At 46.7% G+C, this 19649-nt stretch overlaps 2 protein-coding genes across 4 annotated transcripts in view; one reads left to right on the plus strand and one right to left on the minus strand.

The window, feature by feature from the left end:
* Window positions 1-262: 262 nt before the first annotated feature.
* insm1b (insulinoma-associated 1b) lies at window positions 263-2843 on the plus strand. The gene has a single exon (XM_071900170.2). It carries the CDS (start codon window positions 370-372, stop codon window positions 1822-1824), a length of 1455 nt encoding a protein of 484 aa, XP_071756271.1. The 5' UTR covers window positions 263-369; the 3' UTR covers window positions 1825-2843.
* A 3602-nt stretch (window positions 2844-6445) lies between these two features.
* Window positions 6446-19649, minus strand: part of ralgapa2 (Ral GTPase activating protein catalytic subunit alpha 2) — a 100577-nt gene continuing 87373 nt past the window's right edge. For 2 of the 3 annotated variants that reach the window (XM_078289367.1, XM_078289365.1), the window contains exons 39-40: window positions 13966-14090; window positions 6446-7816 (exon numbers count right to left, since the gene is read on the minus strand). In XM_078289367.1, coding sequence (XP_078145493.1) covers window positions 7659-7816; window positions 13966-14090 — 283 coding nt within the window. In that variant the 3' untranslated portion in view covers window positions 6446-7658. Of the gene's footprint in view, window positions 7817-10603; window positions 10646-13965; window positions 14091-19649 lie in introns of all 3 variants that reach the window. The other variant, XM_078289366.1, reaches the window with a different exon arrangement.

Below are 19649 nucleotides of genomic sequence, written 5' to 3' on the forward strand. Positions count from 1 at the left end.
CGGGGAGGGGCCGAGCGCACACATTAATGTAATAAACCGCAAGTACATCTGCTAAGCTATCTGCACATCCTCCAACGAAATCCACCAAACCCAGGCTTTGAGCCCTCCCACAACCAAATCCACTGGGATCTTGGTTTCATCCGATTGGTCGGGGATGCTGCAACAGGGGGGGCGAGAACAATAGCATCATTCCGGCATAAAAAGAGTGGAGCTATGCCTTGGAGACGAAAACATTTCAGCAACAGAGGGATCGATATAGTGGAGAGATAAAGTCCTATAAGCTTCTAGTGTGGCCATAATTTAAACAAACCTGGATACTCGAGACTTCGCCCGCCTCTCCAAAGTGCCTTTCCGCCGTTACTCGCAAAAATGCCCAAAGGATTCCTGGTGAAAAGAAACAAGAAATCTGCACATGTTTCCTATAGGACTCGGTCTGACGAAGATGACCTCCAGGAGCCTCCCACCCCAGCTGCCTTGCCGACTCAGGCGGACTCCTCCCCGCCGGTGTCCGTGGCGTCCAGCCCGGACCGCGCCGCAGCATCGCCGGATTTCGCAGCAGCAGACGCGCCGGTGCCACGACTGGAGAAGCCGGCGCAGTTCGGCAACCCCGAGGCGGTGTACCAAGCCCTCTACAGCCCCACCCGGCCCATCAGCAAGGAGCACGACAGGGGATATTTCGAGCGAAGTTTCAATCTGGGCTCGCCTATTTCTGCCGAGTCATTCCCGACACCTGCCTCCCTCTCCGGCCTGGACCATCTCCTGTTCGCCCCGGTCGACCTGAAAATCGGCACCAGCAACAGCAGCCGCAGCGGCACCACCAGCAGCATCCCGGCCACAACCAACCGGGTCGGCACCAAAAGGCCCGCAGCTGACGGCGCAGAGCGCAAGTCCAAACCCGCCTCCAAGAAACCCAAAGCCATTAGAAAACTCAACTTTGAAGACGAGGTGACGACTTCTCCCGTGCTCGGTCTCAAAATCAAAGAGGGACCGGTGGAGATGAAACCGAGGGCGCAATCATCCGGAGGAAACAAGCCTTTGGGAGAGTTTGTCTGCCAGCTGTGCAAGGAGGCGTACGCGGACCCGTTCTCCCTGGCCCAGCACAAGTGCTCCCGCATTGTCCGGGTCGAGTACCGGTGTCCCGAGTGCGATAAGATGTTCAGCTGCCCGGCCAACCTCGCCTCTCACCGCCGCTGGCACAAGCCCCGGACCACCGGTGCGCCGGGGATGCCACCCGCACAGGGCGTCAAATCCGAAATGGCCAAAATGCCCCCACTAGGTGTCAAGTCCGTCTCCGAGGAAGCCAAAGACATGAGCGACAGAGACACCCCGAGTCCCGGTCTGTCCGAGTCGGGCTCTGAAGACGGCTCGTACGACTGCCAGTTCTGCGGGAAGAGGTTTAAGCGCCAGGCATACCTAAGAAAACACATCATGGGACACCAGGCCTTGCAAAAGAAAGTGCTGGAGGAGCACGGGTTTCAAACCGGCGAGCGGGCGGAAGAGCAGGCTCCGGTGTCCTCCTCCTCATCATCCTCATCCTCCTCCTCCTCCTCCTCCTCTTCCTCAGAGGAAGCGTCAAACCAAAGCCCCCTTAATCTGAGCCCGGTGGACTGCCTGCTGTGCCCGGTGTGCGGGGAGAGTTTCACCAGCAGGGCCGGCCAGGAGAGACACCTGCGTCTCATGCACTCCTCCCAGGTTTATCCGTGCAAATACTGCCCCGCCACTCTCTACAGCTCGCCGGGACTCACCAGGCACATAAACAAGTGCCACCCCTCGGAGAACAGGCAGGTGATCCTGCTTCAAATGCCTGTGCGCCCCGCCTGCTAAATACAAGACAAAACTCGTGCCTTTGACTGGGGGATAAAAAAAAGGAAAAATGAGGCTTTGGGGGAAAAAAAAAAAAAGATTTTGTGATGCTCATCGCCATACTGTAGGCCAATGACAGGCAGGGCGGCTTGATGTTTAAATGGTGTTTAATGAGGTGTCTTTTTCCATGCCAATCAGTGATTGTTGAATGCTTCTCTCTATCTTTGAATTACATAGGCCTATTTTGAGATTTTGTGTCTCAAATTAGTTTATCAAAAAAGAATACAAAGCGTTAGTTTGACTGTTAAAGGGTATTTTTCTAGGACAGCACACGTGCTCAATGATAGCTTCTAGACCTAAGAAATGTTTTGAATTCTCCTAAATCTTTTTCCCCATCAAAGCCTTTTGGATTCACCGACTGTGACTGCTGTATCACTGTAGCTTTACGCTAGTCTGTGAGTGACAGAACTTATCAACTTTGATGAGAAGAAATAGAGTGACTGAAGCATTCCCTTTTAGTAGAACCACAAATGCCTTTAGTATACATATAAGCCTAGTCCGAAATAGCCTACATACACATCCAAATTCCGCTGTATAACTGCCTTAAAAAGTCAACATAGATTGTTTTAATTTTGAATGCTGGCACATATTTTATTATGGAAGATTGTTGCAATATTTTTCATCATAAGTTTATTTATTTATTTATTCTAATTATTTTATGTAACTTATTGTTGTGTTTGTTGTGATTATTCTGTGAATCGTTCTGGCAGTTTACATGTCGTATAGCCAAAATGTTTTGTCAAATTTATGAGTTGTGATAATTGTCGTGGGTCGGGTTTCAATCTTCAATCTCCACAGCTCTTGTAAAAAACAAAAAGAAAAAAAACAAAAACCAACAAAAACAAACAAACGTAAAGCTCTTACCTTAGATGCAATCTTTTTTAAGGACAAGTTATTTTTCTTAAATGTTGGCTTTTATAGCGCTTTGATTGTATGTGTATATCGTTGTTGTCTATCGAAATAAAATATTTTCAAAAGGACACTTGGTCTCATGGTGCTGAACTTTCTCACTGGGTAAAAACATCCCACATAGTGAACTGTCTTCTCTAACGAAAATCACTGTAATATTCCCATCATATTCCTAGAAGGAGTTAAAGTGTCTGTGGTACTCAATAGTGAGTTTATAGTGACTTTATTGTACTTTATATTTTTTATATCTTATGGTATGACTGTAATATTCCTACTGGGATTAATAGTTTTATTTGCTCTGCTAAAATTTATCATAGGCCTACGGTTTCTATTCGGATTTTTTTTGGCTATTTGGGATAATAAGTAGTCTACAAACGGGAATACCAAGACTGTATCACACCAAGACTACTTAGAAAAGAAAAGTAGTCTACACACCGATATGAATGTATGGGCCTACATGATGTATTTTGAGATTTTGCATTCTATAGAAACCTCAAACTGCCCCAAATTCCTCTCAGTAGTTCCTCTCATTTTCTGGTCACACCTTTCACACAAAATTATCCCAAGCCTAAATAATTCAAACTTACAAGAAGTCTCAATATGTTATAGCCTACCTTTATAATAATGTATGATTCTTGAAGGTTGCATGGCTTTAAGATATATATTACCCCCATTTCATAAAACTATAGGATACATTTTCTGTGGATATCCCACACTGAGACTTGAGTCGAAGTTTCACAGGACAACAAGTGCAGTTCTTATGAGGCTGTTATGGCCGATCAGATGGTCTAAAGCTGTGGTTCCCAAAGTGGGGTCCGGAGACCTCCAGGGGTCGTAGATAGGTATATTAAGCAAGATGATGAGTAGTTTAATTTCACTCCCTATAAGTTTTCACAATGTTAGAATGTATGACTGTTTTGGGTTTCATTTTCCCCACTGCCCTCTAACAGTCACAGTCCTATCAAACGGTGGTCCGTGGTCTAATGCAGATCTATTTAGGGGCCTTTGATTGGAAAAAGTTTGGGAACCCCTGGCCTAACGCTGGCTTTCGATTCTCCATTTATCAAGCTTATTTGGGCCACACAGATAAATCATAGCTGCAGTGGCTCAATAGACGCTGCTTCGCTGCCGTAGAGAAGCACTTAGGACCCAATCATAAATTCCCCCCTAATACCATGTCAGGACATGACAGGAGGACAAAGAGGTGGTGGATTAGAGCTCACCTCTGGAGCAGGAAAACATCTGTCTACATCGGAAGACTCATGCGGCTCGATTTTCTTTAGGTGCTTTCAGCTGGTTAGGACACAGCAGCCTGCCTCACCTCCAAAACCTGTAAGTATGAAGTCAGCTGCACTTGCATTCAGTTCAATCTTGACTACTTTGGTAGGATGACACAAAATCATCCTCCCATTGACTGTCAATAGGAGCAAAGTCTGAGCAGGGAAATGATCATTTAGATTCTCATAAATGAGTGTGATTCCACCTTAAGGCAGTGCTGACATCAAGACAGAGATATTCGAGTGTAAAAATAGACTGCGGACAGTAGTGTAACACATGAAATAATAATAATAAAGTGTGGGATAGTAATCATAGAGAATGTCTTGGAGGGCAGGAACATCCAGCTTCTGCCTGTTCTGTTCCAAACTCTCCCTGCATCAGTGATTGAAGCAAATAGTGGTGGGCTGGGTGAAAATGAGGCAACATTAGGCTTTCTCACCCTCACACACACGCACAGTTTTAGGGCTGCAATTACGGTCAAGTGCTTTTGTAAAATGTTCAGGCGGCCTGGCAGGGCAGGGCACCCGTAGGTGCTGCAACCATTGCACCTGTACCTCCTGGTGAGGCTCCATTATGCCGGCCTCTCCCTGAGCCGGGCTGAGCAGCAGGAGAGACAGATGGGAGCGGGGTCAGGTTACCCCTGCTGCTGCTAGCATGGCAGGGCCAGGGTCAGAAAGCCCATGATAACAGCATCATCATGTCAGCACCCCCTCCCTTACACACACACACACACACACACACACACACACACTCATCCTCCATACCCTTTCCTAATAAAAACCCCACCCACTACTCCACAAAATCTATTAAGTTACACAGTCAGTCTCTAGTCAGGGGCAAAAAGCACAAACACAATGTAGAATTTCAAATTGATTTAATGAAATGTTTCAATTTTCACATTTCTAATAAAGATAGCAGGACTTCGGTTGTTAAAAACAGTTCGATATGTTGACAAGTAATGATGAAATCTTCAAGCTTTTTTTCCCTCTTCCTCTTATACAAAGATTATATTACAGGCATTAATATATTTATATTCAGAGGGTAGTGGAGCCCTCGATTTGACACAATGTACAAGGATTCCTAAACCAAGAAAAAAAACAAAAAAACATACTAGAACTAACACTAGCTCTTTTGCTTCACAAGTATAAACCAGTACATAAGACACACAATCCTTATCCTGGTCCAAACTAACGTCTCCAGCTCCTAAGCCCCCACAGAGTAACATGGACCCCCGTCCACTAACATCTACACCCTGAAATCTTGACCCCCATATTCTATCAGCAACAAGGGTGGTTCCTTCAAGTGGTTTTTGGGGGAATATGAAAACGTTAATGTGACCCAGGTCTATATGTCTATACATTCTTCAAAAAAAAAAAAAAAAAAAAAAAGCACAAATATAGACTTCGCTCTCAACAAACTCCCGCTGTTTGCACCCCCTGCGTTTCGCTTGGGGAGTGAACAGACAAAGGAAGGAGAGATGTGAGAGACGGAACAAAATGACAGGAGGAGAGAACGGGGGAAAAGTATAAGGCATAGTAGTGCAACAGATGGGGATAGTGTTGCAGCTTGGGTGGAGCCCTCAGAGGGTGTGAGTCTATGTATATACGTGTGTGGGGAACACCTGGCTACCATGGCAACCCGAGGAGGAGGGGGAGTGGGGGTGGGGAGGTAGAGTGCCAGCCTGGCTGTTGCTAAGAGGGCTGCAGGAGTTCAGCTCCGGCATGCCACCTTCACCCAGGCCACCCCCCCCCCCCTCCTCCGGCCTCATGAGGCGACTTGGGGAGCGGATCATGGGAAAGAGGAGGAGTCGGTGCCATTTGATTCCCATTCACAGACAGAGAGAGAGAGAGGGAGAGGGAGAGAGAGAGAGAGACAGAGCAGCGCGCCACCTGTAATAAAGACTAAACACAGCACCCCAGGATCCAGACAGTCTGTTTTTGTCGCGGGAAGCACAAGACACTGACCTTTTCAGTCGCAGGGGAGCATAACACTTCTTTCTAGATTGCTAACGAAGAGATGTGATGCAGGGCGGCGGGGCCGGCCGTCCGTGGTTTGTCTCACACAATGAAGACGAGAAACAAAAGAAATCTGATTATGGGCGGCGGAGGTGGTGGTGGCGGAGAGGGGGGGGAGAGGGTGTGGGACAGGATCTTCGTGGACAGACATTACACAGGCACTGTGAAAAGCTCCTTCAGAAACTTGCACTCACTCACACACATGCACACACGCACGCACGCACACACACACACACCAGTGCATGGAGTTAAGATTCACCTGAGGCTCCGGCGGCATTTTTCCTCTAAACAGCACATGAATACATAATACAACACGACAGCAAAATAATTCATCAAATAGTAATCTCTATATACACATCTAGAAAACAGACATCCGCAAATAAAATTTTAAAGCAATTTACATCCAAGAACAAAGAGAGAAACATTCAATGCTAGTTTATCAATGACAGTGAGTGCAAAAGACGTCGGTGGGAACGTTGGAATGTCATAATCCTCGCTTCGCGGGACAGGGAAAACGATGGCAGAGGAAAGAGACAGGGGGAACTTATTCAATTACCGGACATGAGCCCAAGTTAACGACATCAGAAAACAATTACAAACGCAGTCTTTTCTCATTCCAGCGGAGTTGCATAAATCAAAGCATGACAGAATCCATCGGAATTCATTTAAAAAGGAGAATTAGAGTGATAAAAAAAACAACAACCCAAAAACAAATTTCGATTCGGCTCAAGTTAGAAAGATGTCATTGATTGTCCACTCTGGGTTCAAAACAATTAAAAAAAGAGCCTCCGGCTGCACATACTACCAGTGCTCCGTAACCAGGAAGTCTGTGTAGTAGAGTAGTGGGTGCAGATCACGAGTCAGTCTTTTCTCCTCTCCACTGTAGGAAGATGGTCCAAAAACATGGTCCAAACTGGTGAGCAGGACATCAGACCGCCACAAAACAAAAGACATATCATCCTGTCACTAACGCTGAGAGCCAAGCAGTGTTTGACACAGCAGTGTGTGGGGGGCAAGGAGGAGAAACCCACTGAGAGGCCAAAAGGCAGACATATTTATATACGGATACCAATCTGTTGTGCACAGTTTTAGCATTATGCCATTTACAGCTGTATCATTCAGTGCTTTGTTATTTGAGTGTAGAGCTAGACGAGCTACAGAAACACAGGGTAAAACACTCTCCCATTCCCTTACTATTGTGGAAGTTTTTGCTAGTGCATGAAAACTGCACCAGAAAATGAGAATAATGACATTTTTTTTATCACAGGTTGATTTAAGACTCATCAGTCAAGGATTCCTATGCTGCTAAGATTCTTTAGGTGAAACCTCCATCAGAATGAACATAAATAGCTTAGTCTCATGTCCATCTCAAGCAGTTAAACATCAAAACAAAATGGAAATGTATCAAAGTAATCAATAATTGCCACTTAAATTAAAAATTGCAATGTGCTCCAGTTACATGTTTACATGACACAAAAACAAAACAAAGAACGACGATACACGCCAAATCTCTTGCAGTCACGACGGGGCATATGAGGTTCTTCAAGAATAGATTAAAGGCTGCATTTGGGGGTTTGGGGGGGGGTGAAGAGCTCAGTTGGAGGATTTGCTTATAGCGCTGGCTGATCGGCGGAGTTTTCCGGAAACTCGGTTCTTTGTGGCACGGGGCATGGTGGGGGAGACCTGGTCGACGGAATCCGCTGGTCCGGCGGCGGTACCGACTTCGGTACTCGTGCTGCCGGTGAAGGAGCCTGGGACAGAGAGACGGAGGGGGAGTCGGTCGATGGAGAGAAGAAGAGAGTGATGGGGGGGGGAGAGAGAGAGAGAGAGAGAGAGAGCTGGTCAGATGTGGCAGGGGTTCATGGGGCTTTGTGTAACCGTTGTATACCCCAGCATGCTCTGTCATGCAAGTGACTGCGCCCCCCGACCAAGATTACCCACACTGCCGTTTACAGGATTCACACTATCATTCACTTCCACCAACAGTCACCAAACTTAAAGCAATATTCCACTAATCACCAAGATCGGATGCAGCTGGACGAGTTTGTAGCGTTTGTAGTTTTTGAATGAGGCCACGAAAATAGCCTGAAAACTGACACTTAACACGTTTGTGAACAGATTCAACAACAATTCCTGCTTTTAAGACAATAAAGCAGTCCTGGGTCCGTTGTCATTTTGCATTTCTATTCTTGGTTTACACTAAAATTTAAAAATAAAAGTAGATTCGGTCTCCCAAACAGGAACTATCTCTCCTAAATGATATCCTTCCGCTATGTTCTCTTGCTATTCAGCGAAATGATGTTCTAAAATGTTGGACCCACAGTCCATTGAAAATCACAGCAGCAGGATCTGTTGTTGAATCTGTTCACAAACGTGTTAAATGTCAGTTTTCAGCCTATTTTCGTAGCCTCACTCAAATGAACGGGAAGTAAAAATCTGAACGCTACAAACTCGTCCAGCTGCATCCGATCTTGGTGAGTAGATTATATTCTGGTTTTCATGGTGGTCAAGTGCCGAATAACCCCCATGTTAAAACTATGTGGAATATTGCTTTACAAATATTACAAACTGTAAAAAAAAAAAAAAAAAAAACCCTGTATACTGTTTGGACTTGATTCTCTTTCACCCTTGCAATCATATTAAAATGAAGATGTGAGAAAGCGATCAAAATATTTCAGCGTAAAGTGAATGACATGCCTTCTTCACATGCTTTAGAGAAATCAAGCCTGTTAAAAGAGATGCTGCTTATTGTCCCAACACAAGTATATTCTTCCAGATGCTTGTATGATGTGAAAAAAGAGAGGTAGCCCTCGCAGCTGCATGCTAAAAAAAATATTCAGTGGGCGATGTGAGAGCAAAATGCTTTGGGTGAAAATAAAGATTTCACATGTTGCTGTGGTGAACATGTGGAGCCTTCCCTTTGTTGAACACCATCCTCCACGTCAATGATTACGGGACGGCAAACAGTGAAAAGTGGCGGGGCATGAAAAGCTGGTGAGGACAAACAAATATTCTGTACGTCTCCTCCACTTCCTCACTACGCCTCCACCCAAACCCAAACCCCCCCCTCCAACCCCCACCCATCTCAGCCATGCCTCGAGTTTAAACAACTTTCCTGCTTTGTCAAGATGGCATCTGGTTGCCTATTTTCTTTCCCATCCCTTTTTTTTTTCCTTCTCCCTGCCGTTTTTCTGAGGCATCTCAAGTTGCAGCGGCTAAAAGGGACGGCAGATGGCTGGAGTAACAGACACTCAGCAGCACAGTGGACACCAGCAGCATCCAGGACCTCTGCTTACTGGGAGAGAGAGGAGGCTGGCTTACGGAGGGAACATTGGGTGTGTATTGTACAGGGGGGGGGGGGCTTCTAACATGCATTCTCAAAATCTGCATATGAATATAAAAAAAGGGAATGGGCTTGGCTAAAGATGTGGGCTGGGCTAACTTTGGGTCTAATGGACAGAACAAATCCGGCATTCCCACATCCATCTACTCTGCCCATTCCTACACTAATAACCTCGTAACTCTCTCCTGTCCTACACCTTCTGAGCCCCAGCTGCCTCTGCATGTGATAGACAGGAGCAAGGCAGCTGTGGAGTGGGACGACCCAACAAAGATGATCCATACCTAGACAGTAGTGTTGTACAGCTCACCACCCACCCTTCCCGTTTTCCTTAGTAGCCATTAAAACGTACTGTACTATACTTTCACCACTCCCACTGCCACACATCAGCTTCTAAACGATGCTCTATATCGTACGGCCTTATGTAAGAACTGAACTTTGATAGTAAGTTACCGAGTGAAAAAAAAGAACCCAGATCCAGACGAGGGAGAGGCTAATGTGTCATCATTATCGTCATTACAACCCAGCGTTTCCGCTCCTTACTCAACCCAAACTGCCTTGTGGTGAAGGCTCATTTCAGAGGGAGAGAGGAAGGGAGAGAGACAGGGAGAGAGTGAAAACAAAGAGAGTCTTTAAATGGGCCTGCTACCCCATTGGTCCCCTGCAGCAGTTCAAACAAGGCTTTAGACGACAAAGACGTCTTCCAGTGCGGCAGGTGTTAGTCTCAGAGTCTGCCTCAGGCAAACAGGCACACTCCAACAGGAGGAAACGGGGAAGGAGGAGGGGGCGGTGGGGGGGGTGGGGGGGGGGTGGAGGTGGAGGGATAGGGGAGGGGAAAAGGAAAGAAAGAAAAGAGAAAAGTGTTTGCCGGGGGAAGAGATAAAGGCGCGCCACATGCAGAAGCGGGGGCCAGAAGTGTAGCCGTATTGTTCATGCTGCTACTTAGTCAGGTGCTAATTGTCCCCACCGTGCATCACTCTCAATTATCAGCCTGGCCAAAACAGTAGGACACCCCCCAAATAAACAGCCTGGTATCTCTGTCCCCTTCCCTTTGTCAGAGCGCTCGGTAAATAAAGCTTGGTTAGTACTGAATGAAGAAAAGAGGGGTGGGGGAAACCAGCCAGGATGAGCGAACGAGCGAAGGGTCGGTAGGCCGCTGGGCGGAAACGACAAGCTTCCGGTCCGACTCGGGGCTTACCTTCGTCAAATACCGTTATCGGACCTTTAAGATATTTTTAATCTAAAAAGAAAAAAAAAAAAAACAGAGTAGAGCATCATGTAAGAGCAGAGTTAACACATAGACACACACACCATACCACACCGCAGCTTGAACACAACACAGCGCTGCTGAAAAGTAGGTAATTTGTGGGGTGGGGGGGGTGGGGGGGGGGGTAGGGGGGGTGCAGGTGCATTCAGACAGCTTGTGTGGCGTCGTGGTTAGTTGTCACTGGAAGGATCAAAAGTCACACAGGGTTAACAGATATGGGTGATGAGTTAATCGACTTAATGTCTGATGGTACCTGATGAATCTGTCCCATTCATGGTTCCCAGGGATTTCGGGAAGGAGAAACTGATGAACTACAAAGCATGAATGGTGGACAGTTCATAGGGCAACAGCAGGCTGAGATAAGTCTGAGGTATATTTACCACCAAATGCTACAGTTGGAAGGTGAGGGTGAGAGAGTTAAAAGATGCGGGAGTGTCTTGGATGTTCATGAGAACTACTGGAGAAAATAACTGTTTTTACTTATTTTCCCCACTCCTGTGCAGACATTATTTTGAAAAATTAAAAAAAAGCAGGTTTAGTTTATGAATACAAAAGAACAAACAAACAATGAAAACCGAGCAAAGCAATGTAGTGCGTCAACAGCAAGGGTCTGTATGACAGATGGACCGGCTCATGCAGGACGCCGAGACGCTGGACTGGAGGTTGTGGGGTGAGAGTGAGGTTGCATTCAGGATCATGGAGGAGGAAGCTGTGGAAGATGCTGACAAGCCATACAGGTAAAGAGAGGGGCGGTTGACAAAAGCAGACCTAAAGACTGAAACACTGTGGGGCGCGCTTCATTTAGCACGCAGAGTCTGTACTTAAAGGAGAGACCTGATTTACTTTCACAAAACCTGAGGAGCTAAATCAAGCGCACCCCCCCCCCCTGAGTTATTTGATGATGGGAGGATTCACAGTGACTGAGTGAATGGATGGATGGCGGTGGACTGTGGCGGGGCTTCATGCCTAGTGTGGAGGAAGCAGGCAAAGAGTCTTACAGTCCAGCTTGGCCCAGGGGTACTCCATGTCCCAAACCATCCCCGGCCAACGCCTGCACGCTGTCATGGAGCATGGATGACATGTTAGTGGCGGGAATGAGAGTCAGAGCAGGAAGGATGGACAGACAGATGGATGGACAGAACTAGCACGCTCGCACAACACACACACACACACACACACACACACACACACACACACACACACACACACACACACACACTGATGAAAGGCATGGGAGGGCAATAGCACATTTCAGAAGGGTGAGAATGAGGAGCAGTGTTTTTTAAGCCAGCCAGCACAGCCACATTGAAGCTACGCTTGATGGGACACAATGGATCAGCTATGACAGACCACAGCGATGAGGGACATTTCTGTGTGTTAAATTTGTGGCCTAAGACCTTAACGACATCATACCTATGGTTGTGAAAACAAGCAAAATTGTCTTTTAGCCACAAAGTGGGTTCCTTGTACCAAAAAAAGATGTAAGTATTTTTCACAGCTGCTGTAAATACAAGAAATACAGTTGACAAGAATACATAAAACACAACAAAAACAAGAAAATTGTGGCAGCAGAGAGCAGTCGCACCTGGTGTATGGTGTGTATGGTGTGTGTGTGTGCGCGCGTGTGTGGACACAGTTGGCTTAAACATCCCCCTTCTCTAGAAGATTGCCGGGCAAAGGGGATTTGTGAAATTGCTCAACAGCATTGTTATAACGGTGGGCACAGAGGAAACCGAGTTACAATATTCTGTAGACGAAAAGAGTCCTAGATACAATATGGATGGACAGACACACACACGCACACACACACACACACATTTATTAATCTATTTAAACAAGTATATTCCGGAGAAATACAAATTGCCGTTCAGAGTGAGTTTCCGCAGCGCTGAGGGTGACACAACAGCTTCACAGACTTCATTATGTTATGGCCTCTCACATAAGCCACAGCACATGCCCCGTGCTGCGAAACAAATCCTCATTTAGTGGCGAGAGAAATTACTCTATTCTCAGGCTGGGCTAACCTCTCTCACCTCTCTCCGCCCGGCCACAAAAGAGCCCGCGGCTGAAACAGCCCACAACATCAGCTAACAGACATGAATGACCGGGGCTTTGGGTAATTACAAGCTTTTCTTCCTCTCCTTTTTTCGATCACACGTTCTCACCCGCTCCCCCTTCCTTCTCCTTCCTCTGTATCTATTCTCTTCTTTTTTGTCCCCCCCCCCCCCCCCACCTCAGTGTGCGCTTCTCTTTGAGCTGTTTGGTGCTGTGGAAGAGGAAGAGGTGACTAGAGGTCAGTCTGGGGAGTTTTTACACCTCTGAAGGAGAGATGGGCCAACAGTATGGTAATGTGGCTGGCCACCTCCTGCCTGCCTCCAGCAGCCTGAGGATCACACCTGCCTCCTGGGAATTTGAAGTCCTGCACACACATAAACAGGCACGCACAAGCACACAGTCTAAAGAATCCAGACAGTTAATTTTCACATGCCAACATGCCCGATACGAAGACTACATACACTTTAAAAACACCTTTAAAAACACACACACTGACAGATTTGAAAATGACAAGACATCTGTGGAGTGCTTTCCGTGTCAAAACAGAATGTGTGTCCAGATCCAATCGAGTGGAAAAGTGCGATCCTGTATTGATTTCGGTGCTGTTGCAGATCGATCAGAGCTGGTACAAGCGGGAAGATAAGATATGTTTTCCGTCCTATTCATCATGGACTGATAAGAGTGCTGTGCAGACATTCGCTAGCTGGTGTTTGTCGGCGTGGGTAGATGTCATGATCGCACACGTATGTATGCACACACACACACACACACACACAACCACACTGCAACCTCCATTTAACAAGGCTGCTTATATTCATAGGAGGGTAATCGGACGGAAAGATGCAGTTTGTGTGAAACAAGGAGGGACGAACGAAGGAGCGAGAGCGGGGCTTGAGGAAGTGGGAGAAAGCGGAGTGTTTGAAGTCGGTCAGACAGCGTGAAGAGCCCGGCCTGTCGTTTGATATTCATCAGCGAGCGTGGGTGTGGAAGAAAAGAGGAGAGACTGAGGGGACGGAGGAGGCAAGGAGGGCAAACAGGTGTGCTGTGGAGGAGGAGAGGGGACCGATGTGGAAAAAGAGAGAGAGAGAGAGAGAGAGGAAGAGAGGGGGAAGAAGGCGAGGGATGAGAGCAAGCGCGATGGAGCGATATCGAGAGGGAGAGACAGAAGATGGACAGAGATGGAGCGGAGGGAATATGGAGACAGAGAGAGAGGTGCAGAGGCGTGGTCCATGTCTCACCTGTCCCACTCATTGGATAGTAGCTGGGAGAGGGGGAGAAGACCTGCGAGGCGAAGTCTTCGAAGGTCATGACCTCTCTGTGGTTCTGAACGATGGCCTCCAGGTAGAGCGCCCGCTCCTCATAGCTAATTGGCTGCCGTTAAGGGACAAAACGCAATGACAGGAGAGAGAGAAAAACTACAAGGCAACATAATACATTACAAAATCCATCATTTTTTAATCCCAATTCATAGGGGTGGATTGGGTTTATTTGTATTTAAACAATCACTAAATAATCACATTTTTATAATCAAATCTATCAGTCCATCCTTGCATAGCACAGTTCCTCAGAGAGGAAGACATTATAGCAGCAGTTACAAACCAAATCTTTTCAGTGTAACAGCCACCTAGGTTTGTGCAGCTCATATATATGTGAGAGTGAGCTGGGAGAATGAGAGGCAGCTTCACTGGGCAGAGCGGCACCGCCATAACCAACCAGGCCAGAAGCAGGGATGGAACAATCAGCCGCGCCACACAGCCCCAAATGAGAAAGCAGTCTCCAAAATAATCATAAAAAAAAAAGAAAGGGAAAAAAAAAAAAAATCACTACAGGCGTGACGCTCCCAAACCTCTCCTCTCCTCCCTCTCTCCTCTCTAATAGAACCCCTGCTGGAGGCGGCGTGTCTAGGACCACCCTTCCCGACGCGCTGCCTGCCACTTCTCCGTGCCATCAGGGGGAAAATTGGAGCCATTTGAAATTCAGAGTGACAAGCAGTGACTGGAGCCTGAGGAGCCAGCATGCAGGACGGATGGTCGGACTGGAAATGGGGAACCACAAAAAAAAAAAAGATAAAATGAATGCCGGCAAAATGGCTGCCGGGCGAGGGTGGAAAACATTCTAATAGCCGTTATCATATCATTATCATGGATTTATCATGGTAAGTCTGTTGTGGAATGGAGGCAAGTGCTGGATGAAATGCAGTGCGGGGAAACTATTGGAGCAAAAGGGTGTTTGAGAATGCGTCTGTAATTGCGCTCGCGGCTGTCTGTTGCGGTCATGCTTCCTAGATGGACGACACCTGACAAATTGCCTGACGAACACATGCAACCTCACACTCACGGACACACACACACACAGCTCAACACTCTCCCTCCTCCCATCTCATTATGAGTGTGTTGCCAGGGTGGAAGTGGCACTGGGCTGTTGCTAAGGCCAAAGCTGAACCAGGCTGAGCTGAGATAGGCTGGACCGGGCTGAGCGGCTCTGGTCTGGGTTAGATAGATAGGACGAGACACCGACTGGGCAGGGGGCCGGCGGTGGGCACATGCCGCCACAGCGGAGGCCAAGGCAGCCGTGACCAATGGCTGTGAGGGGAACCGTGGTGAAGCGGGGGTGACGGGCACCTGAGCCGGGACACGCCAGAGCGTCCTGTGGGCAAGCTGCTCACAGGGAGGGACAGAGGGTGAAACGGAGAGAGAGAGGGAGATAGAGGGAGACAGAGGAAGGTAGAGAGTAGGGGTGGTACTGTGTATACTCGGGGAAACGATTCACTCAGTTAGAAAATATTCTAATCGCAAAGCAGTTTTGTACCCTTTACATATCAGGTTTAATTGTTGCTTATACACTACCAGTCAAAAGTTTGGACACACCACATTTTTCTGTATTTTTTTATTTTCCATATTTTTTAATAATCTAAAGGCATCGCAACTGTGAAATAACACAAATGGAATTATGCAGTGACCAAAAAAGTGTTAAACAAATCAAAGCTATCTTATATTTTAGATTCTTTAAAGTAGTCACCCCTTTGCCTTGATGGAAAGGCAAAGGCTTTGGAAAGAAATTCATACATAGGCATCAACTTCACTATTTATATTTGTCTAAGAAATTAATTTCAAGCATTTAAGCATAAGCCTTTAGATGAAAATGGCTTTAAGAGAATGAAAAACATAGTACATTCAATCAGGTGTGTTCAAACTTTTGACTGGTAGTGTAAAACGTTTTATCTTTTAAACAACTATCACCATGGTAACAGCTGAAAACACGCTTGTGGGTTATCAAAGAGCGTCGTCACGCGGGGCGACATTAGGCTACGCTTCTGACACTTATCATGTTGGCCGACAATGGCACAACAGAGAAAAAACAAAAACCCTGAATAGCGCTAATTTGATCTGGAGGGCGCAAGTTGGAGAGGAAAAAAAAAAAAAAAGAGGAGAGGGGGAAAAAAAAAGAGACGGACGGTTAAAACAACCATGCTCCTCAAAGAGAAAAGCCTGACTTGTTCTATGTAAAACAGACCAGAGACAGAGAAGGCTATGGGTGTAAAATGAGCTTTAACCTACAAAAATCAAACAAAAAAAACAAAAAAAAACAAACAAAAAGTACTTTAGGCCAAATCAACAAGTAATCCATTAGACAAAATCCTCAAATTTCCCACCCCTAAACCTCCAAAAAACAGAAATCTTTATAAAACTTCTTTATAAAGCCAACATTTCCACTCAAGAGATGTAGAGCAGCATGAATTTCCTGGATCAAACGCATCAAAGTAATCTCCTCCTGAGCTTTGTGTGTCTTTTAAAGTCATAACCGGACATGCAACGTCACTCTTTCCCGTCACTTGCTGGAAACGGTGCTGGACAAAGAGAGGGCATCCCAGGCTCTGCTGCCATGGCAACTTGGGTCACGGCTCTGTGTGGCGGGTCATACCCAGGGTTTTACGGATGAGAAACAGAGAGAGAGGAAGCTTGTAAAAGAGAGGATGCAATGTGCCAAGATAAGCGATAAAAGGAGGAGAAAATAGGGGAAAGGGAAGGATTAAATGAACAGAGGTGAGAGAAGTTAGAGGGAAACCTGCAAATGAAAGAGAGGGAAGGAGAGGGAGGGAGGGAGAGAGAGAGAGAGAAAGAGAGAGAGAGAACCTCAGCCCAGCGTGGGTCAACAGAGCCATATGGCTGTCCATTATCAGAGATGCAGATGACTGGAGGCCTGTTATTGAGATTCCTAAAGCAAATATTGACTCCAGCTGGAGCAGACGCTCTCTCTCACTCTGACACACGCCTCTCCTCCACTACTTCCTTCCGCTGCCCTCTATCCAAGGATGAGAAATGGATTATAGTGGGTGAGAGTAAAAAATAAATAAATTGGAGAATAAAATGAAGGGAGATAGTGTAGAGTTATAAAAGAGAAGAGGGGAAAAGATAATGATGGTAGAGAGAAAGACAGAGGCGGCGAGGGAGGGAGACGGTAATAAAAGGTATTTTGGAGACGAGTGAAAGGGAGAGCCGTAATCAGCTCACTTGAGTAAATGTACGATGCTATCTGTGTAAAAAATTGCTGCACAGAAATCAGACCTAATGCACAGTGAGGGGTAATCTTGTCCTCTCTCTCTCGCTCGCCCTCATCTTTCTGCTTGTCTCTAATTACTAAGCCATGGGCACAGCTTGTTCCCCTGCATATGCACAGAGGCTGCTGCCTCCACGCAGTAACTTAATCAAGGGACACGTCCAACAATGACGCAAAGACTATATCCATGTCATGGACACTGAACCCATTGACACTGACCTCCTTTTGGGGGGAAAATACCCCACAGCTACCGGTGATGCGCGCCTGGCAAATGCTACACGCTTGTGACAAGTTTCTCTGGATAGGTGGACCACAGATGCTAGATTTACATAGAGACATTCTTACGATAATGTTCATCTCAAATGTAATGTAGGTAATAACTGGGTTATGAGAGCCAATCTGAATCACTGTCTGCTGAATGGCATCGCCCGCCGTCGCATTTTAGCCTGAAAAAGATTCTCAAGCAGCTCGGGATGATATGTGAAAAGGGAAATGCACAGATAGGTCTACATTTCCTCAGATGGACTGCAACCCAAGTCACCCGTGACATAACTGTCATTTACAGCTGAACTGTGCGGACAAGCAAGAGAAGGCAGTGTGTGGGAGGAGAGCGTGTTGCACCACTTTGGGAATTTCCAAAGAACCCCCCGCGTTCCGAGTGGCTGCATTCCTATTAGGGAGAAGAGAGGAAAACCAATGTAATGTCTATGGAGCGTGTCAACCATTGGGAGAGTAACAAGGAAAAAAAAAAAAGTCTCCCCGGTCTGAGTTAATGTGAAACAACTTTCAAGGTAGAGTAGCAGGGTTGGTATTTAGAGAAATGGGCGGAACAAAGGCTTGGTTGGTTGTAGCCAAAAAAAGAAAGAGCACAATTCCAATCTACTCCACATTAGCGACAACATTTACACATTTGGCAAAGTGGTTTTAGCAGATAATGGTCCTTTTCCACCCCGTCCCTTGCTGGCCCTCCCTTCCTTTCGCCCCTGTGGCGCGAGCGGTGACAAAGGCAGTAACTTATGGCTGGGATGTGGCTGTCTGAGTGAGTGTAGCTGTGTGTGCATACATATATATTTGTGTAGTGACCGGCGTGACCCACTGGTGCAACACATGAATCTCAAAAAAAGACACACTATTACACAAACTCACAGGTCAATTACACACTTATTTTTGCCACGCAAGTTGGATTTTGTGTTTTTGTGTGTATGCGTCTGCACCAAACAGGAGAGTTAAACAACATCATACCTGTATGCACATGTCTGTGCATGTGTAAGTCTACATACGTGTGCATGCATATGTATCTGTGGGTGTGTGCACGTATGCATACATATGCATGCGTGTGTGCTGTCCAGATGGCAGGGGGGTAGCCATGGGGGAATGGTGGGGGTCAAGCATCTTTGTGGATCAAAGCCAAGGTCAGGGCAGCTGCAGTGGCCCATGTTCAAGGTGAATGGAGGCCTCAGATGGCTCTTCATTAGCAGGCTGCTCCATCCCTGCTGGACCCCATCGGCCGACCGCCGCCACCAGCCCTCATCATCATCTCTCTCTCTTTTCTCTCTCTCTCTCTCCACAGGGACCTGTCCTGAAAATGCCCGTCCGCTGGGATCCGTTTTGTGCCGCGCGCAGCCCCACCCAAACGCATGCAGACACACACACACATGCTCTCACACAGGCGTTTGCATAAGTAGGCACGCAGGCACGCAGGCACACACACACAAACACCCACCCACATACACTCTGTTCTCCAAAAGAGCCTATGTTGACCTCTGAACTGGTGTCTCTCTGGAGAGCAGCATCCTGACCGTCCAGCCTCTGCCTTTGTGTCCCTCAGCCCCCCTGCCGACAGCAGGCCTCACGCCGCCACTGGCCCCTGACCTACACTCAACATCATTCAAACACACACACACACACACACACACACACACACACACACTAAGCCAGCAGGGATGTTTATGCATATATGTGCCATTAGGATTTACCCATGGTGCAAGTGATTTATTTACACAAAAAACAAATAAAGTTTGGGAATAGGAGGCAATTTTTTGCTAACAATCTAAACTCTTTTTTTTTTTTTATAGACAGCACAAACGGACATGTTCAGACACAATGTATACAAACATTCACACACATACACACACACACACACACGCACACACTTAATCTGTAGATAGGAAACACAGTAGGGGGGGTCTCCACAGAGCCAGATTAGGGATTCGAGCAAAGAAGGGGTCTTTAATGTCCCATTCTGAGATTTCACTATTTAGAGTCCATTTATAAAACACAGAAGTCAGTTAGCTCTTAAGGTCTCCAGTGTTGCACCAGGGTCAGTATGCCTTAGGCTCTTAAGGAGAAATAGGCCAATGTCAGT

This window comes from Centroberyx gerrardi, chromosome 17 (genome assembly GCF_048128805.1).
Source record: "Centroberyx gerrardi isolate f3 chromosome 17, fCenGer3.hap1.cur.20231027, whole genome shotgun sequence".
NCBI lineage: Eukaryota > Metazoa > Chordata > Actinopteri > Beryciformes > Berycidae > Centroberyx > Centroberyx gerrardi.